At 41.7% G+C, this 27,772-nt stretch overlaps 1 protein-coding gene and 1 pseudogene across 4 annotated transcripts in view; one reads left to right on the top strand and one right to left on the bottom strand.

Annotated features, from left to right (window-relative positions):
- Positions 1–2,134: 2,134 nt before the first annotated feature.
- The window catches only part of LOC128572870 (zinc finger protein 85-like), a 57,094-nt gene continuing 31,456 nt past the window's right edge, over positions 2,135–27,772 (top strand). For 3 of the 4 annotated variants that reach the window (XR_008376267.1, XR_008376266.1, XM_053573000.1), the window contains exons 1-2: positions 2,135–2,430; positions 4,988–5,194. Coding sequence is in view for 1 of the 4 variants with exons in the window: in XM_053573000.1 (XP_053428975.1) it covers positions 5,192–5,194 (3 nt within the window). In the remaining 3 variants the exon portion in view is untranslated. The remainder of the gene's footprint in view (positions 2,431–4,987; positions 5,195–27,772) is intronic. The other variant, XM_053573001.1, reaches the window with a different exon arrangement.
- LOC128572879 (RE1-silencing transcription factor-like) lies at positions 25,887–26,918 on the bottom strand (annotated as a pseudogene).

Raw genomic sequence — 27,772 nt, 5'->3', positions numbered from 1 at the left:
GGCACACAAGCCTCTTCATGACCTGGCTGCATCCTCTTACCTGCCGACTGCCTCCTGTCTCCTGCCTCCAACACACACCCTCAAGTCATGGTGAACTGGCCTGCCAGGCTGCTTCACTCTTCAGGTGCGTGCATTTGCCATGCGTGTACTCAGCATGTGCGCATCTTACCTGATCTTTTATCATCATTTGACACATTGTACCCTTCCTGCATTCCCAGTGTCTGCCCTTGACTTCCATAACATCATTCTTTCTGGACTCTCCTCCTACCTCTCTGGTGTTTCCCTCAATATTTTTTACTTGCCACTGCTCTACTTACCCTTTGCATATAGGGCTTTCTTGGGGCCTCAGTTTAGGTTCTGTTTTCCCTTAAGCCTACTGAATTGACCTCTGATCAAAATGACCATAGCATTCATTTTGTATAAGAATTTTTACATTTTGCAAAAAAAAGTAAATATTAATTACAATACAGTTAATGTTTTTTTTTTTTAATTTATTTATTTATTTTTTTAATTTGGCCGGGGCTGGGTTTGAACCCGCCACCTCCGGCATATGGGACCGGCGCCCTACCCGCTGAGCCACAGGCACTGCCCTGTTTATTTTTCTTATAGCTATCTGTCACCATAGTAGATAGGTATCAATATGTACATTTTCAGTCAGTGAAAACTACCATAATATGCTAAATACACTAGTTTGTAGACAGTGGGAACTAGCTCCACAGTGTGCTTTCTTCATTTGGATTAATGGTGTTATTCCCTAGTGTCACCCTGCTCTCTCATCTGCCATTCAATAAAATTATTAGATTTTAGCAATCCCTCAAAAGGGTTGATTCTTATTGTTCATGAAAGAGCATTTGACCTGTCTATGTATTTTACTAAAGTAAATGGAACAACTAGGTAGAATAGGGGAGTTTTGATTCTTTGTTTAAAAGAAACCTTTTCACTGAGAAATAAATAGAAATTGGTAGATGAGACTCTCTGTAGTGTTTATTATAGTTCAGGTCCCTGCCAGGAAATTCTTCTTTTTTTTTTTTTGAGACAGTCTCACTTTGTCATCCTTGGTAGTGTCCTGGCATCACAGCTCACAACAAGCTCCAACTCTTGGGTTTAAGTGATTCTCCAGCCTCAGCCTCTTGAGTAGCTGGGACTACAGGTGCCTGCCACAATGCCTAGCTATTTTTATTGGAGTTGTCACTGCTGTTTTAGCTGGCCTGGGTCTGGTTCGAACCCACCACCCTCAGTATATGGTGCCGGCGCCCTACCCACTGAGCCACAGGCACCGTCTCCAGGAAATCATTCTGATCAAACTAAAGTCAGAAATATTTTCTTTTTTCTTTTTTTGTAGAGACAGAGTTTCACTTTATTGCCCTTGGTAGAGTGCTGTGGTGTCACACAGCTCACAGCAACCTCCAACTCCTGGGCTTAGGCGATTCTCCTGCCTCAGCCTCCCGAGTAGCTGGGACTACAGGCGCCCGCCACAACACCCGGCTATTTTTTTGTTGCAGTTTGGCTGGCGGGTGCTGGGTTTGAACCCGCCACCCTCGGTATATGGGGCCGGCACCCTGCTCACTGAGCCACAGGCGCCACCCGTCAGAAATATTTTCAAAAGCAACAATTTTGGGGTAATCATAATATTACCAGCTTAAGCTTTTCCCTGATGAAAAATTTGCCTAGTGTTTGTTGGAATTGTTTTACCTGAACATCTGGCTCTTCCTACTGTTCCCTGCTGTTCCATCTACACAAAGAGAATCCTTGGTGGTCAGTGCAAGAGTCTGAGGGGAGTGCTGCATCAGTATTAGGGAAGTGGCATGTAAAAAAGTAGAAATGACATTGCCAGAACCGAATAGAAAGTACTGGCAAAGAGAAGATAATTTAACCCTTAATCCAGTTTATTTGAAAAAGAAGATTAAAACAATATTGCAACAGGTGTTTCACATTAACAGAGCATAAGTAAGGCATCTTCATTTTCATTTTGTTGTTTCTAATCTGTGTGTAGAACAGTAAAAATTGAGAACTGTCCCTTTAAGAAAATGCTGTTTACCTGTCCTCCTCTTGTAGGAGTGGCTTAGAAACCTGTAGAGTGAAGTACGACTTCCAATTCTGGATTCCGACCTGCAACCTTGGGAAGAGTGCTGATACTACAGACCAGGAAGTGACAAATAATCTGCTGTAAACTACCTTAGAACTTGTCTTTTATAAGGTGCAAATTTTTCATAACAAAATTGAGAGACTGAAGCAGTGATTTTACATAGTTGTCATTACACATTTGGGGCTCTGCTTCAAATAAAGACTTTGAAGCATACTTGGAATACAAAGCTTTCTGGGACAGAAACTGATCTTCTGACTTTTGAGCCGTATCTGATTACCACTTGGTTCATCTTTATTTTGTTAAACTACTCTGTAGGCTGAAATGAGGACACTTTTTCTTCTCCGGTAGGTGTTTAGGTTTTGTTTTTAAAAAATAGGTTGTTTTTTAAATGTATTCAGACAGATTGGTTGTGGTGCTAATTATTGAAAGAATTATGAACCTCAGGCTGGGCATATGTTTTAATGTTTGAATATTCAGCATGGGTGTATATTTCATTATCTTTTTTGTGATGTGACCACTAGAAAAGTGGAAGTGATACATGTAGCTCTCATTTTATTTGTATTGAACAAGCTGACTCAGAGGACTGCTTCCCATTTTAAAGCTCAGGTTGACCCCTCAAATAAAAGTACGAAGTCCAGCTGGCTAATTGTAAATGTAGCGTGGATATAAAGTATGCTTGCAATAGAAATAGTAAAGTATTTTAATTAAAATAGAAATAATGAAGTTTCAGGTTTATTTATTTATTTATTGGAGACAGAGCCTCACTTTGTCACACTCAGTTCTGTGCTGTGGTGTCACAGTGATACCGGAATTTCCTTCTTTAGTAGGTCCTTGGTCTCAGGGATTCTAAGAATGAACCCACGGACCACAGATCAGTGGTAAGATATGACTTTTATTAGAAGTTAGAAAGGAATACAGAAAAGCACCTGAGCTTCTGGAAGGGCAAAAGAACTGAAGAACTCTCTCAGGAGTCTCCACGTGGGCTCTTTCATCTAGGAGTCTTAAGTCTAGAGGATTACATATACATGGCTGGCAGTTGGTCCTTTACTGTCTTTGTCCCTCAGAAGGGATTAGGGTGTGCTCTTACCCAAGGTGGAACCACCAAAAAACCATCACAGGCTGCTTTGTCCATAATCTTATCAGAGCCCAGAGTGTACATCCCAAAAAAGGCAGTCTGCTTGTGCATGGAAATAGGGGGTCTGACTTCTGAGCTCACCTGGGACTAGAGAATGGGGGGCTCTCTCTCTAGCCCTGACTGATGGAATCCTGTATCAACAGCTCACAGGAACATCAGTCTCTTGGGCTCAAGAGATTCTCTTGCCTCAGCCTAGTTAGTAGCTGGGATTATAGCCTCCCCCACCCTCCCAACCCTCCATCCTCCCACAACACTGGGCTATTTTTTTGTTTGCTTTGTTTAGCAGGCCCTGTTCCAGTTGGAACCCAGGAGCCTCAGTGCACGTGGCCGGCACCCTAACCACTGACCTATGGGTTCCCAGCCCACCCTGAAATTTTAAGTTTAAATAGAAAACTATAGTAAATTGTACACGAGCTTTACGTCTACCCTTTATATAACTTTTCACCATAATATATATGTAATTGTTAACATGTTATTTCCCTGAGTGGAAAACATGTATTTACTTTCTGTTTATACATAAACACATATGTATGCATCTATAACTGAGGTTAATAAAAGGATGTAATTTCTATTCAGCACTAAATACAAATATCCCTCAGGCAGAGCTGCATGCCAGGGAAGGCACCAAGCCCTGTGTTGAAAGAGCTACAGAGTTTATTAGGAAAAGTCCATGTTGTAACTTAGCCCTTCCCCCAGAGAGTTGTTCCACATAGTCCTATGTAGTTGCTGTTAGTTGGGAGCTTAAACATCACCTCCTGCATGCAGCTTCCTGCCATGCGAGCTCCCTGGAGATGGCAGGTAATTTCACCCTTCTCTGAACTGGCATAAACAGCCTTTGCTTTAATTCCCAATGGCGTTCATCTGTCTGTAAGGTTACTGAGTTCTTTTTTTTTTTTTTTTTTTGAGACAGAATCTCACTTTGTCACCCTCCATAGAGTGCAATAACGTCGCAGCTCACAGAACCCTCCAACTCTTGGCTTAGGCAAAACCCTGGGCCATTTTTTGTTGCAGTTGTCACTGCTGTTTTAGCTGGCCTCCGAATTCAAACCCACCACTTTAGGCATATGGGCCCCTACCCACTGAGCCACAGGCGCCACTGGGTTCCTGAGTTCTTTACCTGCATGTTTTTACCTAGACATCAGCATGTATACTGAAAACACCTTTACAGCAGTATCTAACTTCTCTTTAATAATAAGTTCCCAAGCCTTGCACAGAAAAAACACTCAGGAAATAGAGTTTCATTCCTTTTGTGGAAATTTGTTTGTTTTTCTTTTGGAGAGATAGAGTTTCACTCTATGGCCCTCGTAGAGTGCCGTGGCCTCACACAGCTCACAGCAACCTCCAACTCCTGGGCTTAAGTGATTCTCTTGCCTCAGCCTCCCGAGTGGCTGGGACTACAGGCCCCTGCCACAACGCCCGGCTATTTTTGGTTGCAGTTTGGCCGGGGCCGGCCGGGGTGGGTTTAAACCCGCCACCCTCGGTATATGGGGCCGGCGCCTTCCCGACTGAGCCACAGGCGCCGCCCTTGTCGAAATTTGTTAAACGGTTATTGTCTGGTAAGCACGGTGGCCCTGGAATATCAAGATAAAGTCATGATCTCTGCCCTTATATTAAAAAAAAAAGAAAAAGTACTGTGGGGAAGCAACTATTAGACTTCTGGCCTCTTACAGCCTCTTGTTGGATGGCATTCCTGTCACTCAAAGTCAGAGAGGTGGGCTCTTAGGCGTATCCAATCCGAGATTCTCCAACATGAACTGTCCAATCAGATGCACAGCCAGAAAGAAGAAGGCGGCACCCGGGTTTCTGCGCAGCTTTCATCTCTTGAGTTGGACTCTGATATGAGGCCTCCTCTTCAGCTGTGCCATTTCCTGGAGATCCCAAGTGTCTGTGCAGCAGCCTCTGTCACCCTATGACCTGCAGGTACTGGGAGATCTGTAGGGAGGACACCGGGACATCCCGGGAGCTGGGAAATGGTGAGTACAGGAGACTGGGTCTCCTGAGAGGGGGAGGGGCGTGATTGGAGCCAGAAGTGGCTGTGGCGGGACCGGCATTTTCCCTTCAGTTTTAGAGTCTTCATACTAAAGTTTGCCACCTGTACGCCTTGGCCCACGGAGCCCACTTGGCAAATAAAGGAGTGGGGCAGTGAGTTGGGACCCTGTTGTTCCAAGTGTTTGTGAAGCTATTACTTGCACCACAGCCCAGAGTGCTCTCTGAGTAGCTGTGTGTCTGCAGGGCCATGCAGCGTCCCTCCCTTGTGGTGACATTAGGAGGGTCCTCAGGGAAGAATCCCAACTGAGTGTGTGGTGTTTGTTCATGGGAGGGGCTGTAGTCTGTGGGGCCCTCCAATTTTTTGTTAAACAAACTGAGGTCCGGACGCGGTGGCACACGCTGTTGCGGAACTGCAAGTGGCTGGGTTGTTTGTCCTTGTAGTTAAACAACAGGGACAGGGAGTTGATGCACAAAAAGACTTCATTATAAGACAGGCTAGTAATTCTGGAGAACATAGAGAGTAATTTTTTAAATGCTGTTTTTTCTGTGTAACAGATTTTAATTTATATAGGGAATAATTTCACAGGTATAATAGAAATATAATTATGTGATTAACAACATGTAGGCAAGTTAAATACATTTGACAATTTAAAACTAATCAAAATCATCATCAGTAATACATCAGTAAACATGCTATTAACTTGTTCTATAGTGCCTCATTATTTTCTCAGGTTTTTTTTTTTTTCAAGATTATTATCTTTATTCCCTATTTCTGGTTTGGCCTGTTTGACTGACTTCCTCTTCCTATGTTTTAAAGTGAATTCTCACTTCAGAAATAGCTAAGAAAGGTTGTGAGGTTGTCTCTGTCACATTCTCTACTTTTATTTTATTTTCACATCTATAAAATTGATTTAAAATGAAAATAATTTTAAATAATTTTAAATTTATTATGGTTAGTTTAAATTGACATGCGGGCTGTGTGTGTTTCTGAAATTTGTGAAACATGGCTGAGCACCATGGCTGAGGCCTGTAATCCTAGCACTCTGGGAAGCCAAGGCAAGTGGACTGCCTGAGCTCATGAGTTTGAGACCAGCCTGAGTCAGAGGGACACCTAATCTCTAAAGAAAAAAAAAAAAAAAGAATGTGTTCTGGTGTTCTATCCAGCACCTGTAGTACCAAACCAACTGCTTGGGAGTCCTACTCAAGAGAATCGCATAAGCCCAAGAGTTTGAGATTGCTGTGAGCTGTGACATCAGACACTCTACAGATGATGACAAAGTGAGACTCTGTTTAAAAAAAAGAAAGAAAAACAAATTTGTGAAACAGCAGGTACATATGAATGGTATACATTGCATTTCGTAACATATTAAGAAGCTTATAATAAATAATATAAGAATAAGTATAAAGATACAGACTTAGGTAATGTTGAGTAATTATGGCAATTCTTTAGATAGGAAGTATTGGATATTCTGAAAAATCTTGTTTGCTATTTATTTTGACTATGACTTTTATACAACTTTACTTGCTTTTAATGAGTTGGGAACTGTTAGATAAATTGAAGCAGTATATAGATTTTAAAGTTTTTACATCTATGATTGTGTTTTAATAATTAATAATGGCTGCTTGATTTTTTATTATAGCTTCTCATACTTGTTTTAATTCAATGCTCAGAGTGTTTTTGCCTGGAGAAGTTGTATTAAGGGCCTTGAGATGGCACATGCCAATGGACTAATTTTCAGATTGAGTCCAATAGCTATTGTTGGTATGACAAAAAATGGCTAAAGTGGTGTGTTTAGCGAAAGGTTCCAGACCCAAGAATAAAATCACTTTGAGACGGGAGACGAAAGGAAAAGGGAGATCCAATTTTTCCAGTTAATGTAGCCTTCATTCCACCTGAGTACAGGTGGCCTAAGATTCCTGACTGGGGAGAATCCACACCTGCGCTATGGCGGACCAGGATTTAAAGGGTTAGGGCAGTCAAGATTGATGGCATTCCTATTTCCTGGGAAGGACATGAGTTTGACCTTCTCTGGGTGAGCCGTGAACCTGAGCCTGTCTGGGTGGGGCAAATTTATTTGGGCAGTTGATCTATCAGACTAGCCTCTTTAGTTTATTATAAGGAGGTAGGGTGATGGCTTTGGCTTATTTTTGACTGCTTCTTGCGGTGGGGAGGGGCTGTGTGGGCCGCCTGTAAAAAAGAATTGGAGGGGGAGAGGAATGGTGTTTACAGAAATTTGTTTGGTTTTCTTCAGTTTCAAGTGTTTGGTATTTAGTAGGGTTATGCAATGACAGTTTTCAGATGATTGTTCAATAAATCGAGAGATGAAGCAAGGAATTGCAGATCTGTAACTGAGAATGAGAAGGATTATAATTAGTGATTTTATCATCAGTTGAGATTGATGGGTAGGGGAGAAAAACCAGAATTGGTAGGAGGGGTAGCCAGAATTAGAAAAAGAAAGAATAAGAAAATTGTGTTTAGCCGGGCGTTGTGGCGGACGCCTGTAGTCCCAGCTGCTCGGGAGGCTGAGGCAAGAGAATCGCGTAAGCAAAAGAGTTAGAGGTTGCTGTGAGCCGTGTGACGCCACGGTACTCTACCCGAGGGGGGTACAGTGAGACTCTGTCTGTACAAAAACAAAAAAAAGAAAGAAAAAAAGAAAATTGTGTTTCTTGAGAGCTGGCGGGTTTGAATCCAGCTGGGACCCACAAACAACAATGACGGCTGGAACCAAAAAATAGCCAGACGTTATGGTGGGCGCCTGTGGTCCCAGCTACTTGGGAGGCATAGGCAGAAGAATCCCTTGAGCCCAGGTGTTGGAGGTTGCTGTGAGCTGTGATGCCCCGGAACTCTACCCAGGGTGACAGCTTGAGGCTCTGTCTCAAAAACAAAACAAAACAAAACAAAAAACCCAGGTGTCTTCAGGATTCTTTAAGGGAAAAAGAAATTTGGAAAAGGGTGTAGTGTTACAATAGGATCTACAGGGAGGTCAGATCGAGAGAATGGAGGGGTTGTTGGGAAGGGGTTGGAGAGGAGCAGGATGGGTAGTGAGAGGTGGGAACCAGTGAAAATCATCAAGGTTGCTTGCAATTTTGAGATAGTATCTCTACCTGGTAGGGGAACATTACATGAGGGAATAATAAGTAATGAATGCGAGAAAGTGTCCAGGGTGACTCCTGTGGATCAAAGGAGTAGGGCACTGGCACCATATGTGGGAGGTGACGGGTTCAAACCCAGCCCGGGCCAAAAACTGCAAAAAAGAAAAAAAAAGTGTCTAGAAAGTGTGCACCATAAATGTGGAGTAACATGGGGGTAGATTATGTTACCATCAATACCCATCATCAAGATCTCGGTTCTAAAGGACCTTTATAACATGCCGCATGGCACATGGAAGAGGTTGCTCCCATGTCTATTAAAAAAGAAATTGGCTTATCTTCCACTAGTAAATTCCTCTGGAGTTTAGACTTTGTAATTATTCAGGGGATACTATGATGCTCCGAGAACTGTGAATCTTTAACAGCTGGGTCCAGAAGTTTTGGAAATCTTTTTGGGTGCATCCGCCAACCAGGTCCCTAGGACTTGGGCAGAATTTTGCCTTATTCTGGGAATGACTGCAAACCACATTTTCAGAAGAACTTGGTTTGTTAAACTTCCAGTGAGGCCTTTTGCAGGTTGGACACAGTTTGAGGACAGAGTTTTGCTTTGGGCATAGTTTTGTGCCTGGCCTGCTGCATTTAAAACACAGTCCTGGGGAAAATCTCATTTTTTTAGAGTACCCTTGGGGAATTCTGAGAAACTGTTGGGTTTTGCTCAGAATTAAGTCTTTTCTGGTGTCCTGGGCAGTGCATGACTGGCACCTTGCCAGAAGACAATATAGCTTCTGATAGTTTTGAAACTTCTAAATTTTTTTTTTTTGGTGTTTGTTTGTTTTGTGACAGCATATTCCTATGCTTCCCTCAGTAGAGTTCTATTGAGTCACAGCTCACAGCTACCTCAAACTGTTGGGCTTAAGCAATTCTCTTGCCTCAGCCTCCCAGGAAGCTGGGACTAGGCGCCCAGCACAACGCCCAGCTATTTTTTTTTTTTTTGTTATAGTTATCATTGCTGTTTGGCAGACATGGGCCAGGTTCAAACCCCACAGCCCATTGATTATTCAACTTTTTTTTTTTTTTTCAGAAAGAGTTTCATTATGTACCCTGCAGTAGAGTGCCAATGTGTCATAGTTGACAGAAAACTCAAACACTAGGGCTTCAGTGATTTGCTTGCCTCAGCCTTCCAGGTCCCAGGAATTTAAGTCTACAAATTCCTAAGAGCTTAGTCACCATAGAGAGGACCCTGAAGGTGTATCCTTGAGGTCTCCTTGAGAAGATCTCTGTTCTCTTAGACCTCATCCATCCTGGGTATCCTCTCTCACTCTTCCCTCAGTCTCTCAAGTGTCTGGGAATATAGTTGCTCGCCACAACACCCAGCTATTTTTAGAAATAGAGGTCTTGTGCCTCAGGCTGGTCTTGAAGCTGTGAGCTCAGGCAATTCCACCTACCTTGGCCTTCCAAGTGCTGGGATTATAGGCATGAGCCTAGCTCACTAAAAAGTCTTGAGATCTTCCCATCCTACCTGCAGGAACTAGAAGTTTCTTTTTTTGCTGAAGTAGGAACAAAATTTGATGAGGGACATGAACCTAGTCGCTTGTCCCAAGGTGAATTTTTTGTATCAGTATTGGAAGGCTAAACCCCAGTTCTCTGTCTTTCATACACATGTAGAAAGAAAAATTTTGTTAACTTACGCAGACCAAGAGGAGAGGATTTAGAGAGACTTAAGTTTCTGCAAGGCTTTGTCACACTCTTTAGTTTAATACAAGGGTGTGTTTCTTGTCTTTTCAAATCCTCATACAAGAGTTTAAGAATTAAGCCATAGTTAGGAATCCATACCTGGCAGAACCTTGTAATAGGTAGAAATCCCCAAAGCTGTTTCAGGGGTTGGAATATATAATATTAAATTATTTCACAAGCTGCCTTATCAAGGTCGTGAGTGAGAATCAATAAATTTCACTTTCTGCCTTCACCTTTGAGGTTTTTACTTTGATATCCAGTAGCCCCATTCAGCTCACTGGTTCAGTGTTAATGTTGTGTTGTTTAGGCATTCCTGAAAGTTCTGAGCAGTGATTAGCAATTCATTTATATGTTTTCAAGTGCATTCTAAGTTCACAAATAGGTAAAAAAGATTGTGGGGGTGTCTGTCTCTCCCACAATGCCTGTAATCCTAGCACTCAGAGGCCATGGTGGGTGGGTTGCTTAAGCTCAGAAATTCCAGACCAGCCAGAGCAAGAGGGAAACCTATTCTAGTTAAAAAAAAAAAAAGAAAAATAGTTTGAGGTGATGGTGGGCACCTGTAATCCCAGCTACTTTGGAGGCTAAAAGAGAAGAACTGCTTAAACTCAGGAGTTTGAAATTTTGGGGGGCTATGACACCATGGCACTCTAGCCTGGGGTAACAGAGTGAGACTCTGTTTGTAAACAAATAAACAAACAATATTAGGTAGTATTAAAATGCTAAAGTTTTTGATTTGCTGGGAATAATTGTAAAAATTAATAATTCTAAAACAATTTAATCGGGTGCTGACCATATGCACCGAGGCTGGCGGGTTTGAACCCAGCCTGGGTCAGCTAAACAACAATGACAACTGCAAGAAAAAAATAGCAGGGCATTGTGGGAGGCGCCTGAAATCTCAGCTACTTGGGAGGCTAAGGCAAGAGAATACTTAAGCCTGAGAGTTTGAGGTTGTGGTGAGCTGTGACATCATGGCACTCTAACGAGGGTGACATAGTGAGACTGTCTCTAAAAAAAAAAAAACAAAAATCGGACAAACAAAAATCAAATTATAAATTAGGCATGCTGAGAACTTTTGAAAATAGAAAGCTTTTTGGAAATAATAGTGCAGAAGAAACTGCAATTAAACCAGAAATCTTTTTTTTTGTTTGTTTTTTGAGACAAGAGTCTCATTTTGTCATTTTGTCACCCATAGTAGAGTGCCTCAGGGACATAGCTCACAGCAACCTCAAACTCTTGGCCTTAAGGGATCCTCTTGCCTCAGCTGGCCAAGGAGGTGGGACTACATGCACCCACCACAACACCCAACTACTTTTTGTTGCAGTTCTCATTGTTGTCTTAGCTGGCCAGGGCAGGGTTCGAACCCACCAGCCTCAGTGCTTGTGGCTAGCACCTTAACCGCTGTGCTATGGGCTCCAAGCCCAGAAATCTTTTCAGAGCTCTCAGAATGTGCTGATGAAAATCATGATTTCTTTTCTCGTAGTAGATTTTTATGTATTATGGGAAATGTTGAAGACACAAATGATTATGATTGAAATTTTTTTTTCTTTTTTCTTTTTTTTTTTTGTGACAGAGTTTCACATTGTCACCCTCAGCAGAGTGGGATTAAGCAATTCTCTTTTCTCAGCCTCCCAAGTAGCTGCCACTACAGGCATCAGCTACAGTGCCTGGCTATTTTTTGGTTGCAGTTGTCATTGTCGTTTAGCAGGCCCGGGCTGGGCTTGATCCACAAGCCTTGGTTTATGTGGCCGGTTCCCAATGATTGTAATTTCTAATGAAAATGAGAAATGATGGTGCCCAAGTCTTTTACTTTTCTTTTCTTTCAAACAGTACTCATTGACTTGTTTTGAAATTGCCATTCAAAGTCCATCCAATTCTGGGCAATAAAGATGAACTAAAGAATGAATATTAAGTCCCTTATAACTTTGTCTTGCTCCCCTCACCACAAGAGTGGCATGGACTCTACAATGTCCTTATGTAAGAAACAAAGCTTCTCCTCAAAAGAAAATCAGTTGCCTTCAATTGTTTTCCTGTTACCTCTTTGTCTTCTGCAGTTAGGAAATTCAACTACTCTTTGAGAATGCCTTTTCCTCTACGTCATTTCTGCCTGTCAGGTTTATTCAGATCCCTAAAAGAATCACTTACAACATCATTTTATTTCTCCCTGTTCCAGTCATTCTCTCTAATTATTTTCTGTCTTAGAAGAGAATGGTCTAAGGGTGGTGCCTGTGGTTCAGAGAGTAGGGCGCCAGCCCCATATAACGAGGGTGGTGGGTTCAAACCCAGCCCCGGCCAAACTGCAACAAAAAAATAGCCGGGCGTTGTGGTGGCGCCTGTAGTCCCAGCTGCTCCGGAGGCTGAGGCAGGAGAATCGCGGAAGCCTAAGAGCTAGAGGTTGCTGTGAGTCCTGTGACTTCATGGCACTCTACCGAGGGCGGGAAAGTGAGACTCTGTCTCTACAAAAAAAAAAAAAAAGAGAATGGTCTACATTTCCATGTCATTGCTCTTTAGCTTCTTTACCCAAGTGGGAGTTTGGGATAATTGCTCTATGATTTCCCCACATATGTAGTACATTAATAGGTTTCTATGCCTTTTCTCTTATGAATTTTTCAGGTGTGAGTTTGTATCCACTTGGTAATCCCCTTCAAAGAATTAAGGGGAAGGATTTCCCGTGGCCTGTGCATTAGTCAGAGTTTTACTAGAGTAAGAAGATCTGGCTGCCTGTCACTGTCAGGCAGTATGCAGACACAGGAATAGGATCCTTAAACTTTGTCACAAGAAGGCCAGCGATACTGGAGAACAGTGAGAGTAGCCTCACCAAGACTGTTGTGTTCTTCCATTTCTAAAATCACAGTTTTACACATAATGGTTCACAGCGAAGACCACATTAACTTTAAATAATAAACAACAGAATTTAGTAGCTAGGACTACAGGCACCCACAACAACACCCAGCTATTTTCGAGATGAGGACTCGCTATAGCTCAGGCTGGTCTCAAACCTTTGAGCTCAATTGCTGTGCTGCTCAACCTGCCTCGACCAACCAAATGGTGGGATTGCAGGCTGAGCCACCAAACCAGCCCCCATCCATGCATCATTAACCCCTTTTCTAATCTTTCTTATTCTACCTACGTCAAAGGAATCACCAGATTGAAAAAAAACAGTAAGTAAAACATAAAGTGGTTATGTTTCTATGGTTATATCTACATAGAAAACGGGATGTCAGAATTCAAGATTCCCTATTGGGATTATACTTAATTTTACTGCAGTGATTATCTACTAACTAACTGCAATAAATAACTATCATTGGTAAGAAAAATCCTGGGTTGGATTCTTTCATACTCTGTGGCAACTCACCAAAGAATGTAGAAACAAAGTTTTGGAGTACACCCCGTTTTTCATACAAAGTAGTACCCCATAGAGCACCAGAATAGCTAGAATTCATTAGAGGCCTCACCTGTAGAAAGAGGCTATCACAAGGACAGCCATGACACCCAGAAGTTTGTGCAGATCCCTGAGAAAGTATTTTTATTTTTTTTAAATCCGGACTGTACTTCAGTTTCACCTGCCTTTTGTTTTTTTTTTTTTGTTTTTTTTTGAGACAAAGTCTCCCTATGTCGCCCCCGGTGGAGTGCTTTGGCATCACAGCTCACAGCAACCTCAAACTCTTGGGCTTAAGTGATTATCTTGTCTCAGCCTCCCAAGTAGCAGAGACTACAGGTGCCCGACACAACACTAGGCTATTTGTTGTTGTTGCAGTTGTTTAGCTGGCCTGGGCTAGGTTTCAACCAGCCACCCTCGGTATATGTGGCTGGCAGTGTAACTACTGTTCTATAGGCACTGTGCCATTTCACCAGCCTTTTCACTGTACTTACAGGAAGCTGCTGCTTGTCTGCCAGTGCTCTTACTACCTATAGGTTTCCTGTATAATAGTAATAATCTCTCCAGGGATAGTCTGTAAAAACTTGAAGGAATAATTATGTATCCTGATTCCAGGTTTGCAATTTTCACTACTTAACTCTTCCTTATTCAGTTTAAGAAGCTGTAATGGACACCACCAAGTATGAGAAAAGGTTTTCTTCCAAGATGTGATCTAACACTCTACAGTTGGTGTTTGAGATAAACATTTGGTCAATATGGAGCCTCGTGGTTAATTTGCTACAAAATCAAAACTGAGAGCTATACATTTACTACATCCATTCAAAATAAATAACTTATATGAAATAAAGATTCTGAAATCAAAATCAAAGGATTGAAGCTGCATGTTACTTGTTTCATTTGCTCACAAACTTGCACATTATTGTTCTGCAAAAAAGACACATGCAGAGAAGAAAAAAAAACTGCCCATTTGCAAACAAGCCTAAAAGCATCCCTCCACTGAGGCCAAAATAAACATGTAGCATGCATAAAGTGTTACTGTTCAACACAAATTCTATTTCTAGAAAATATTTAACTCCTTAGGTTAAAAAAAAAAGCAACATGCAACATCTTAAGCCATTAAACCACCCCAAAAAGAAAAAACACACACACACACCAAAATGACTGTTTTTTTTATATTATTTATTTATTTTTTTATTGTTGGGGATTCATTGAGGGTATAATAAGCCAGGTTACACTGATTGCAATTGTTAGGTAAAGTCCCTCTTGCAATCATGTCTTGCCCCCATAAAGGGTGACACACACCAAGGCCCGACCCCCCTCCCTCCTTCCCTTTTTCTGTTTTCCCCCCCATAACCATAATTGTCATTAATTGTCCTCATATCAAAATTGAGTACATAGGATTCATGCTTCTCCATTCTTGTGATGCTTTACTAAGAATAATGTCCTCCACGTCCATCCAGGTTAATACGAAGGATGTAAAGTCTCCATTTTCTTTAATGGCTGAATAGTATTTCATGGTATACATATACCACAGCTTGTTAATCCATTCCTGGGTTGGTAGGCATTTAGGCTGTTTCCACATTTTGGCGATTGTAAATTGAGCTGCAGTAAACAGTCTAGTACAAGTGTCCTTATGATAAAAGGATTTCTTTCCTTCTGGGTAGATGCCCAGTAATGGGATTGCAGGATCAAATGGGAGGTCTAGCTTGAGTGCTTTGAGGTTTCTCCATACTTCCTTCCAGAAAGGTTGTACTAGTTTGCAGTCCCACCAGCAGTGTAAAAGTGTTCCCTTCTCTCCACATCCACGCCAGCATCTGCAGTTTTGAGATTTTGTGATGTGGGCCATTCTCACTGGGGTTAGATGATATCTCAGGGATGTTTTGATTTGCATTTCTCTAATATATAGAGATGATGAACATTTTTTCATGTGTTTGTTAGCCATTCGTCTGTCATCTTTAGAGAAAGTTCTATTCATGTCTCTTGCCCATTGATATATGGGATTCTTGGCTTTTTTCATGTGGATTAATTTGAGTTCTCTACGGATCCTAGATATCAAGGTTTTGTCTGATTGAAAATATGCAAATATCCTTTCCCATTGTGTAGGTTGTCTCTTTGCTTTGGTTATTATCTCCTTAGCTGTACAGAAGCTTTTCAGTTTAATGAAGTCCCATTTGTTTATTTTTGTTGTTGTTGCAATTGCCATGGCAGTCTTCTTCATGAAGTCTTCCCCTAGGCCAATATCTTCCAGTGTTTTTCCTATGCTTTCTTTGAGGATTTTTATTGTTTCATGCCTTAAATTTAAGTCCTTTATCCATCTTGAGTCAATTTTTGTGAGTGGGGAAAGGTGTGGGTCCAGTTTCAGTCTTTTACATGTAGACATCCAGTTCTCCCAACACCATTTATTGAATAGGGAGTCTTTCCCCCAAGGTATGTTCTTGTTTGGTTTATCGAAGATTAGGTGGTTGTAAGATGTTAGTTTCATTTCTTGGTTTTCAATTCGATTCCAAGTGTCTATGTCTCTGTTTTTGTGCCAGTACCATGCTGTCTTGAGCACTATGGCTTTGTAGTACAGACTAAAATCTGGTATGCTGATGCCCCCAGCTTTATTTTTGTTACTAAGAACTGCCTTAGCTATACGGGGTTTTTTCCGGTTCCATACAAAACGCAGAATCATTTTTTCCAAATCTTGAAAGTACGATGTTGGTATTTTTATAGGAATGGCATTGAATAGGTAGATTGCTTTGGGAAGTATAGACATTTTAACAATGTTGATTCTTCCCATCCATGAGCATGGTATGTTCTTCCATTTGTTAATATCATCTGCTATTTCCTTTCTGAGAATTTCATAGTTTTCTTTATAGATGTCCTTCACCTCCTTCGTTAGGTATATTCCTAGGTATTTCATTTTCTGTGAGACTATGGTGAAGGGAGTTGTGTCCTTAATTAGCTTCTCATCTTGACTGTTATTGGTGTACACAAAGGCTACTGACTTGTGGACATTGATTTTATATCCTGAAGCATGACTGTATTTTTTGATGACTTCTAGGAGTCTTGTGGTTGAGTCTTTGGGGTTCTCTAAGTATAAGATCATGTCGTCAGCAAAGAGGGAGATTTTGACCTCCTCTGCTCCCATTTGGATTCCCTTTATTTCCTTGTCTTGCCTAATTGTATTGGCTAGAACTTCCAGCACTACGTTGAATAGTAAAGGTGACAGAGGACAACCTTGTCTGGTTCCAGTTCTAAGAGGAAAAGCTTTCGGTTTTACTCCATTCAGTAAAATATTGGCTGTGGGTTTGTCATAAATACCTTCAATCAGTTTTAGAAATGTGCCACCTATGCCTATACTCTTCAGTGTTCTAATTAGAAAAGGATGCTGGATTTTATCAAATGCTTTTTCTGCATCTTTTGAGAGGATCATGTGATCTTTATTTTTGCCTCTGTTAATATGGTGGATAACGTTTATGGACTTGCGTATGTTAAACTAGGCTTGCATCCCTGGGATGAATCCTGCTTGATCATGATGAATGACTTTTTTGATGATAAGCTGTAATCTATTGGCTAGGATTTCGTTGAGAATTTTTGCATCTATATTCATGAGTGAGATTGGTCTGAAATTCTCATTTTTGTTTGGGTCTTTTCCTGGTTTTGGTATCAGGTTGATGCTTGCTTCATAGAATGTGTTGAGGAAGATTCCTTCTTCCTCAATTTTTTGGAATAATTTCTGCAGTACAGGAATAAGCTCTTCCTTGAAGGTTTGATAGAATTCTGCTGTGAAGCCATCTGGACCAGGGCATTTTTTGGTTGGAAGATTTTTTATTGTTTCTTTGATCTCAGTGCTTGAAATTGGTCTGTTCAGGAGCTGTATTTCTTGCTGGCTAAGTCTAGGGAGAGGGTGTGATTCCAAATATTGATCCATTTCTTTCACATTGTCAAATTTCTGGGCATAGACTTTCTGGTAGTATTCAGAGATGATCTCTTGTATCTCTGTGGGATCAGTTGTTTTTTCCCCTTTATAATTTCTGATTGAGGTTACTAGAGATTTTACTTTTCTATTCCTCGTTACTCTGGCCAATGGCTTATCTATTTTATTTATTTTTTCAAAAAATGAACTCCTTGTTTCATTAATTTTCTGAATGATTCTTTTGTTTTCAATTTCATTGATCTCTGATTTGATTTTGGATATTTCTTTTCTTCTACTGAGTTTAGGCTTAGATTGTTCTTCTTTTTCCAATTCCATAAGATCTCTTGTGAGATTGTTGATGTGCTCTCTTTCTGTTTTTCGAATGTAGGCATCTAAAGCGATGAATTTTCCTCTCAAAACTGCTTTTGCACTATCCCACAGGTTTTGGTAGCTTGTGTCTTCATTGTTGTTATGCTCAAGGAAGTTAATGATTTCCTGTTTTATTCCTTCCTGCACCCATCTGTTATTCAACAGAAGATTGTTTAATTTCCATGCCTTTGTTTGGGGTTGAACATTTTTGTTAGAGTTGAGTTCCACCTTTAGTGCATTATGGTCTGAGAAGATACAAGGTAAAATTTCAATTCTTTGATTCTGTTGAGATTTGTTTTGTGTCCCAGGATATGATCAATTTTGGAGAATGTTCCATGGGGTGATGAGACGAATGTATATTCTTTACCTTTGGGGTGGAGTGTTCTATATGCGTCTATCAAGCACAGTTGTTCTAGGGTCTCATTTAAATCTCTTATATCCTTGTTTAATTTCTGTTTAGAGGATCTGTCCAGCTCTGTAAGAGGAGTGTTAAGGTCCCCTGTTATTATGGTATTATCAGATATCATATTGCTCATACTGAGTAAGGTGTGTTTCAAGAATCTGGGAGCATTTAAATTGGGTGCATAAATATTTAGAATTGAAATGTCTTCTTGTTGTATTTTTCCCTTGACCAATATAAAGTGACCATCTTTTTCTTTTTTTACTTTAGTTGCTTTAAATCCACATGTATCTGAAAATAAGATTGCAACTCCTCTTTTCTTCTGAATTACATTTGCCTGAAAAAATGTCTTCCAACCCTTGACTTGGAGCTTTAATCTGTCTTTTGAAGCCAGGTGTGTTTCTTGCAGACAGCAAATGGATGGCTTGTGTTTTTTAACCCAGTCAACCAATCTATGTCTCTTCAGAGGGGAATTCAAGCCATTAACATTTATTGAGATAATTGATAAGTGTGGTAATATTCTATTTGTCTTATTTTGTGAGAGTCCATTGCTTAGTTTTATCTTTTGCATCAGTGTGGAGGTTAGGTTCTGTCCTTTAATTTCTGAGTTCTTACATTGCTGCTGATCCATTGTGGTGGTCAGTGTGCAGAACAAGTTGAAGTATTTCCTGTAGAGCTGGTCTTGTTGTGGCGAATTTCCTCACTGTTTGTATATGCGTAAATGATTTGATTTCTCCGTCAATTTTGAAGCTTAGCTTAGCAGGGTACAGAATTCTGGGCTGGAAATTGTTCTGTTTAAGTAGATTAAAGGTAGATGACCATTGTCTTCTTGCTTGGAAAGTTTCATTAGAGAAGTCTGCCGTCACTCTGATGGATTTGCCCCTGTAGGTCAACTGGCGCTTACTCCTGGAAGCTTCCAGAATCTTTTCCTTTGTCTTGACTTTGGACATTGGTTCATCACAATGTGTCTTGGAGAAGCTCGGTTAGAGTTGAGGCGACCTGGGGTCCGATAGCCCTCTGAAAGCAGTGTGTCAGAATCTTTGGTGATATTTGGGAAATTTTCTTTTATAATCTTCTCTAGTATGGCTTCCATTCCTCTGGGGCATTCTTCCTCCCCTTCTGGAATTCCTATAACTCGTATGTTGGAACGCTTCATAAAGTCCCAAAATTCTGACAGTGAACGTTCTGCTTTCTCTCTCTTCTTTTCTGCCTCTTTTACTATCTGAGTTGTCTCAAAGACTTTGTCTTCTACCTCTGAAATTCTATCTTCTGCATTGTCTAACCTGTTGCTGATACTTTCCATTGCATCTTTAAGTTCCCTGATTGACTGTTTCATTTCCTTCAGCTCTGCTATATCCTTTTTATATTCTTCATATCGTTCATCTCTTATTTGATTCTGTTTTTGAAATTCTTTTTGCTTCTTTTCCACTTTATTAGCAGTTTCCTTCATTGTTTCCATCATTTATTTCATTGTTTTCAACATGTGTATTCTAAATTCCCTTTCTGTCATTCCTAACATTTTTTTGTAGGTGGAATCCTCTGCAGTAGCTACCTCATGGTCCTTTGGCGGGGTTTTTCTGGACTTGTTCTTCATGTTGCCTGGAGTTTTCTGCTGATTCTTCCTCATGAGTGATTTCTTTTATCTGTTTTCTTGCCCTAATTTTCCTTTCACTTCCTCTTGCTCTTTAAGTTCTCGTGCCTGTGGACTAAGGGTTACAGGACCAGAAGTGTGAGAAGGTTGAAGAACAAAAAAGGGATGAAAGAAAGGAGGACCGAGTGATAATAAAAACAAAGAAAAACAGAGGAAGGAGAGAGGGTGGGTGAAAGGAATATTGACAAAAAGAAGAGAGGCACAGAAAGAGGGGGACAGAGCAATATAGGTGTACAGTAAGGTACTATGATACAACCTTAAAAAGAAACCACCTTCTGGGGGTGCCCAGTTGGGTGGTTCCCTTCAGGTCAGCAGCTCTTTACTAACCTGATCAGACACAGTACCCCACCTCAACCAAGTAGAGAGGAAAGACAAAAATGCTATAAATCAAACCAAAACAAGAAAACAGAAAACTTTACGGGATAAAATTGGGTGAAAAACCAAATAATAGAGGTAGAAACACTAACAAATATGAAGTTCTAATTATTGAAATAGGCAGCAATGGGAAATTATAATTAAACTAGAAAAATTGAGAAAGAAAAAGGATCTGTATGGAAAAGGTTGAACTTAAAAAAACAAAACAACAATCAACAACATCAAAATAAACAAAAACAACCAAACCACAAAAAAAAAAAAACACAACCAAAAACAAAGCAGTATGTATATGTTATTGAATATTGTCTGGGCAACACCTGGTCTTCTGGGGTATGAGATGTTAATCACAGTTCTGATACAACTGGAGGCTGCTAGTTTCTCAAACCCCAGCAGGTACACACCCTAAATCTCTCTTCAGCCCACTTAAAAGGCACTTTGAACTTGTTCACTTACTGAGCAGAAGCTTTCTCAGGGAAGTGCTTGTCACTGCTGAAGTGGCTATCCATTTTCCCTGTCTGTCAAAACTGGTCTCCCTCTGCCCCCGAGGGTTAGGGCTGCAACGCGACTCAGACCCCGCCCTTAGGCTACTTGGTCCCTGGGTTATCAGCTTCCACCCAATTCCAGCTCTGCGACCCTGAGGGCAGAGCTTGCCAGGGCAGATCGCTCACAGTGTCTGCCTGTGACCCAGAGCCAAACACTATTAGCTCCGTCTGGCTCAGCGGCTCAGACTGGGGCCCTAGACAAAGGCCAAAGTTCTCCGCACTCCCGCTCAGGCTCTCCCCAAGGCAGTTCAGCTGAGTGCCAAGTCCAAAGGCACCAAAACAGTTCACAGGTAAGGCCTTTCTGGTTTGCAGTCTCACTGCTACTGAACTTACAGTTGCGGGCGGGTTTAGATGGATTGAACACACGCGACCACTTGCCAGTTTTCCACTGTTTTTGTCCTCTTGGGGTCCAGAAGTCTCTCCCTGACTCCCTGTATCGTCCCAGGTGTGATGATAGGCAGATCCCACCAGCCAGAGATGCCTGGAGTCCTATCTCCCCAGACTCAGGGTGCCCAGACGCAAAGAAGCTGTTACTCAGCTGCCATCTTTCTCCGCCTCCTCCAAAATTACTGTTTTTTATAACAATAAACATACGCAAATTAGAAATATTGATCAAAAGTCAATAAGTAAATAACCTGATGGATAGAGTGTCCATTGTTGGGAGAATTTCTCTTTAATTTAAATGTCCTCTTAAAAAAAAGTTTAAAATGCTAACTTTATATAAAGCAGACAAATCCTTTAAGTATTTTGCTGTTAAGTAAGCCAATTTTTTTTTTTTTTTTTTGTAGAGACAGAGTCTCACTTTATCACCCTTGGTAGAGTGCCGTGGCATCACACAGCTCACAGCAACCTCCAACTCCTAGGCTTAGGTGATTCTCCTGCCTCAGCCTCCCAAGCAGCTGGGACTACTGGCGCCCGCCACAACTCCCGGCTATTTTTTTGTTGCAGTTTGGCCGGGGCCAGGTTTGAACCCACCACCCTCGGCATGTGGGGCCAGCGCCCTACCCGCTGAGCCACAGGCGCCACCCAGTAAGCCAATTTTTATAGAGTTAAACTAGGTACTAAAAGTAAAATTGGAAGGTAGACATTGAGAAAAAACTGACAAGCTGTAGCTGGATGAAGCAACATAATGCTATTAGACCAGGTTGGCCATTTTGTATCAATTAAACACATAAGCTAACAGCTTTAGGCATCTGCTGGTTTAGTACCCTAACTCCCTTGGATTTACTTAAATGTATACAGCAATCAACAGGTATACATAAAGTCCTAAGGGAAAGAATGCCATGTAAAAATCAACATTGGAGGCTCAGCTCCTACTTGTAGTTCAAGTGACTAGGGCGCCAGCCACATACACCAGAGCTACCAGGATCGAATCCAGCCCAGGCCTGCTAAACAATGACAAGTACAACTTAAAAATGTCCAGGCATTGTGACAGATACCTGTAGTTCCAGCTATTTGGGAGACGAAGACAAGAGAACTGCTTAAGACCAAGAGTTTGAGGTTGCTCTGACCTTTGATGCCACATCACTCTACCCAGGGTGACAGCTTGAAACTCTGTCTGAGAAAAAGAAAAAAAATGAATATTGGAGGCTCGGCGCCTGTAGCTCAGCAGCTAGGGTGCCAGCCACAAACACCGGAGCTTGTGGGTTTGAATCTAGCCTGGGCAAACTACAATTAAAATAAATCCAGGCATCGTGGCAGGTGCCTGTAATCCAAGCAACAGTTTGAGATTGCTGTGAGCTGTGATGACATGTCACTGTACCAATTGTAACAAAGTGTGACTGTCTCAAAAATAAAAAATATCAACATTGTATACTAATTAAAACAATCTTAAAAGGCTATCTGATATTATAAATGGACATAAAAAATGTAATAGGCCTTCCAAATGGTCATTACTCCTGTCCTTGAGCTGCTTTTTCCAGATAGTGCACATTAACCAAAATGGCTGTGAGGTGCTTTCTGAAATCTTTGTCCTGTCTCAAACAATGATCTTAGAAGATACAAACAAAATCTACCTTTGATGCTTCAACTGCCAAAGCTTCCTTTGCATTTTTTCTACTACTTTCTTATGGAGCTGGCTGAGTCCCATGCAATCTTGAATCATCACTACCCTCTAACATGTTGTTACTTAGGTGGCTTCCATCATGACTGTGTATGCCTTCATCTTTATCAACTTCCTGAGACTCATTTACTGCTGTGGTAATAGGAGGTGATGTAAGAGTAGTTTTGGACACTGCTTCACTTTCTTTCATTGGTGGGGCAGGGAGAAATGTTGAAACTGGGTCTTCAACTGCTGAGTGTTTGTCAGGGAGATTCTCTGTTGTGTTCTGATCAGTGTCTGTTTCCATTTCACAAGGAATATCGTCAGTCTGATATTTATCATCTAAAGTTTCACCCTCTATTATATTCAGGTTTTGTCCAGAGGATGAAATTGTGGTGGATTCCATGGTATAAGCGCCAAGAACAGCTGGGCTGACATCTACCTCTTCTGCTCCTGTTCTCTGAAGAGAGGCTTCTCCCTTAACCTTCAGAGAGTGATTTTTGGTCTTTTGATGCCTCTTTTTTTAGTGTGTGTGTGTGTTTTTGAGGCAGAGTCTCACTATATTCCCCGCGGTAGAGTATGGTGGCATCCCAGCTCACAGCAACCTCAAACTATTAAGCTCAAGCGATTCTGCCTCAGCCTCCTGAGCAGCTGGGATTGCAAGCACCCACCACAATGCCCATCTACTTTTCTTTCTTTCTGTTATAGTAGTCATTGTTCTTTAGCAGGCCCAGTCAGGACTCAAACTCTCCAGCTTCGGTGTATGTGGCTGATACCCCACTCACTGAGCTATGGACACTGAGCCAAATTACTTTTTTTTCTTTTGAGACAGAATCTCACTATGTCCCCCTGGGTAGAGTGCTGTGACATCACAGCTCACAACAACCTCAAACTCTTGGGCTTAAGTGATTCTCTTGCCTCAGTCCCCCAAGTAGCTAGAACTACAGGAACCCACCACAAAGCCCAGCTACTTTTTTGTTGTAGTTGCCATTGTTGTTTGGCAGACCCAGGCTGGGTTCAAACCTCACAGCCCAGGTGTATGTGGCCAACACTCTAGCCACTAAGCTGCAGTCGCTGAGTCTACTTTTATTCATGGTTTTCTTTTGTTTTGTTTTTTTGAGACAAAGTCTCACTATATAGCTCTCGGTAGAGTACCATGGTGTCGCATCTCACAGTAACCTCCAACTCTTTGGCTTAAGGGATTCTTCTGCCTCAGCCTCCAATTAACTAGGACTACAGGCGCCCACCAGAACACCTGGCTATGGTTTTTTAAAAATTATCGCAGTTGTCATTGTTTAGCTGGCCGGGACTGGGTTCAAACCCACCAGCCTAGGTGTATGTGGCTGGCAGCATAACCACTGTCCTAGGGGCGCTGAGCCTGCTGCGTCTTCTTTTAAGCTTTTTTTTAGCAGTGCTGGTGATGATGGTATGTCATCCTCCTTTCCTTTAGAAGTTGGCTGTCTTTTACTGGCACTAAGTCAACTTCAATAAGGACTTGCTGCTTCGGTGCCATTTTACTGTGTACATTAAACTTTTCCTTTGTATCTTTTCGGAGAGGACATTTTTGGGGAATTGGTTTCATGTGAAAGTGGGTTCTATGGTTGGAGGCAGTTCCATCTGAGTCCTCTTCGGAACCACTTCCATGGGAGGAGGCACCAGCTCAGCAGACTCCTAAACAGCCTCCATGGGATGACACAGCTTCACTTGAGCACAGTCCTCAACAACCTCCAGGAAAAGCAGGCCCCTTCTGAGCAGACCCCATATAAGCAGACTCCATATGATCAGAATTATTCTAACCCGACTCCATCTGACCAGGCCCCTTCTGAGCAGGTTTCATCTGAGCAGACCCCTTCTGAACAAATTCCATAGGAGCAGGCCTTTCTAAACAGGCTCCTTCTGAGCAGGCTTGCTGCTTCTATTACTTGACTTATATTTGAGGGATCTTCTTGTACTTTTTTTCATGCAGGCATTTTGTGTCCTACTCTCCTCCACTTTGTTGTCACCCTTTGGCACTTCCTGACTACTGGATTCTCTTTCTATTTTTTTTTTTCATCTTTCTCACAAACTCCTCATCATTCACAGAGTCACGTAAAGATTGGGCTTCAGCTTCCACCTCCTTTTGCTTTTCTTGGTTTTACAGAACTTTTCTGAATTACTTCCTGTAGATTCATCCATCTCTTTACTTTCTCTTGTTAATTTGTGAGTTCTGGTAGTCACTTGGGTCATTGAGACGCTACTGAAGGCTCTTTCTTTCTTTCTTTCTTTCTTTCTTTCTTTCTTTCTTTCTTTCTTTCTTTCTTTCTTTCTTTCTTTCTTTCTTTCTTTCTTTTTAGACAGAGTTTCACTTTATCACCCTAGGTAGAGAGCCGTGGTATCACAGCTCACAGCAACCTCCAAGTTCTGCACTTAAGCAATTCTCTTGCCTCAGCCTCCCGAGTAGCTGGGACTACAGGTGCCCACCTCTACACTTGGCTATATTTGGTTACAGTTTGCCGAGGGCTGGGTTTGAAACCACCACCCTTGGTATATAGGGTTGGTACCCTACTTACTGCGCCACAGGCCCAGCCCTGCTTTTTCTCTTTTGAAACATTTTTTTCTCTACTTCTACAGACTTCTCATTTTTCTTTCCAGCCACATCTCCCTTTATTTTTCTCTGCTCTGTTTCTGTTTTTTCATTGGTAGTATTCTTATCAGGCAATTCAGCCTCTCGTTTTTTGGTTTTCTTTAGTTTCACTTCTGAGTGCTCAGAAGGGGCCTGCTCCTCTGGAAGTTGTTAGTGAGGACTGTGCTCAAGTGTAGCTGTGTCCTCCCATGGAGGCTGTTCAGGAGTCTGCTGAGCTGGTGCCTCCTCCCATAGAAGTGGTTCAGAAGAGGACTTGGATGGAACTGCCTCCAACCATAGAACCCACTTTTCACATGAAACCAATTCCCCAAAAATCTCCTCTCTGAAAAGATAAAAAGGAAAAGTCTAATGTACATAGTAAAATGTTTTTTTTTTAGGACAAGTATGGATGCTTAGATTTGAAGTGATATTGTAGATTACATTTCTTGGAAGCCATGTATTCACAAACAGGGCAATTGAACTGTGGGCTAATAAGGAGTTCCACGTGTTTTTTGAAGTTGCTTCTGTCTTCTGTTTTGTAGTTACAGTTTGGGCAGTTAAGAGTTTTAGGCCCATTGTGAAACTGTCTTGAATGGCAAGTTACTTCACTTTGATTAGAGGCCGCATAACTGTACATCTAAATGGCTTCTCATGTGAATGAGTATGCAAATGTCTAGCTACATAAGTCTTCTGAGAACTCGAATAAGGACAAAGTTCACATTTATATAGGGTTTCTCCTGTATGAGTTTTAAGATGCTGAACATAATTGTTTTTTTCTGTCTGAAAAATAGTAGCATTTCCCACACTTATAGTTTCCTTGGAAAATGGTTTCTCCAGTGTTTCCTCCGTGATACTCAATAACTGTTGTATATGTACAAATAATGCACGTGTAGACTCGCTTGATATCCCCAGCTCTAGTGTGGTGTTTCAGATGTGCAGTAGATTGATCGTATCGATTGGAATTGTAGCCACCTTGGTCACAGTTAATGGGCCCCTTGGAGGAACCTCCTACTTCTGAAGTGGAAGAGCCAGAGTCCCTGGCTTTTGCTTGCTTCTCTGCACTTTCTTCAACAAAAAATTTTTTGGCACTGTGTACTCTGATGTGATATACAAACTGTTCTTCAGGTTCTGCTTCATACTGGCGTGCCTTACAATGAAAGGGTTTGGTCTTCAAGTTCTTGCATTTGTCCTCTGCTACTGGTGTTTCTAAAGGAAGATTTTATTTGAGCTGTAAACTTCTGGGGCAGGTGATGCCTCAAATACAGGCTGAGATTGTACAACACTGAGTTCTGAATTTCTCAGTTCCATGTTCATCAGTCCATCGCATTCACCTTTTATTTGAGGAGACTCCTCAATTCCTTCTCCATCACTGTCTGAAATGTTTATCTCCAACTGTCATTAGTTCTGCCATCTGTTTTCCTTCACACACCAGGTAATTGCAGCAGCTGCCATTTACTTCCCTAGTTAAAGCCACATTTGCCAGCATGGTAAGCTGAGGTGTGGCTATCTCAGGTTTGGAGAGGTCATGTGCATCATACAGGTCATTAGGCAATGCCATGCCAATCCTGCTGCTTCCAGTCAACAGCCATTCTCTTCCAAAAGACTGCCCCATTACCTGGATGGACATAAGTGTATTCCTTCTTCTTCAGTGAGGTGGGGCGGGCCACCCAGGGTCGCAGCTTTTTCTCCCCACTACTTTTCTTTGTTTCTGTAGTTGCAGGGGATAGAAGGGGGATGGCGGACCTGTTGGGCACAGGATCCCTGAAGGCCCAGGAAGGCTCTGAAGTGCAACTGCAGAGGGTACTCAGTCCACTGGCCCTTGGTCATCACCCAGCCGGCCAAGCAGCGATCGCCACAACCACTGTCTGGGGCCCAGGGCCTTGGTGGGGCTCGACTTTACCTCGTGGGAACTGCACATGCTAGTACCTTGTTTTTAATAATATGTCACAACGTGGTGACAGTTTATGACATTTTTAATTCAAAAGATAAGATCCCCAGCTATTCAAAATGGGCATCTTTAGGGTGGGAGCTAAATTTAAAAAACAATAAGGATGAGAGACAGGTGGGAAGGCCCACATGGGACCTAAAACGACCAGACTGTCTGTGTCCTCTAGGCTCTAGCCCAGCTGACTTCACCTTCTTCTCACTACATGTGTTTTCAAGAGGTGTGAAAAAGCTTTGTTGCTCAGTGGGTCCTACACATAGAGTGACAGAAGAATTTCTTTAGGTCAAGATTAGGATACAAAAGTGTAGGGTTATTTTATATTAGAGAATGGGTAGAAGCCATTAGAAAGAGCAGAAAGCTGGTCCTGAGTGAGGAGAAGATAGGAGTGGAAAGAGACAAAGCAAAAGACAAAGCATAGTATCCCAAAGAAAGCAAGGAAGAACGTCCAGGCTGAGGTCAGATGGGCGTTTGTATTTAAGCGGAGGGGGAAGTTAATGCAGCCAATTTCACAACATGTTGTGACTGAACGGTGTGTC

Source organism: Nycticebus coucang, chromosome 20 (genome assembly GCF_027406575.1).
Source record: "Nycticebus coucang isolate mNycCou1 chromosome 20, mNycCou1.pri, whole genome shotgun sequence".
In the NCBI taxonomy this organism is placed as follows: Eukaryota; Metazoa; Chordata; class Mammalia; order Primates; family Lorisidae; genus Nycticebus; species Nycticebus coucang.
The sequence above is the reverse complement of the archived record's forward strand: the minus strand, read 5'-3'. Positions and strand labels throughout refer to the sequence as shown.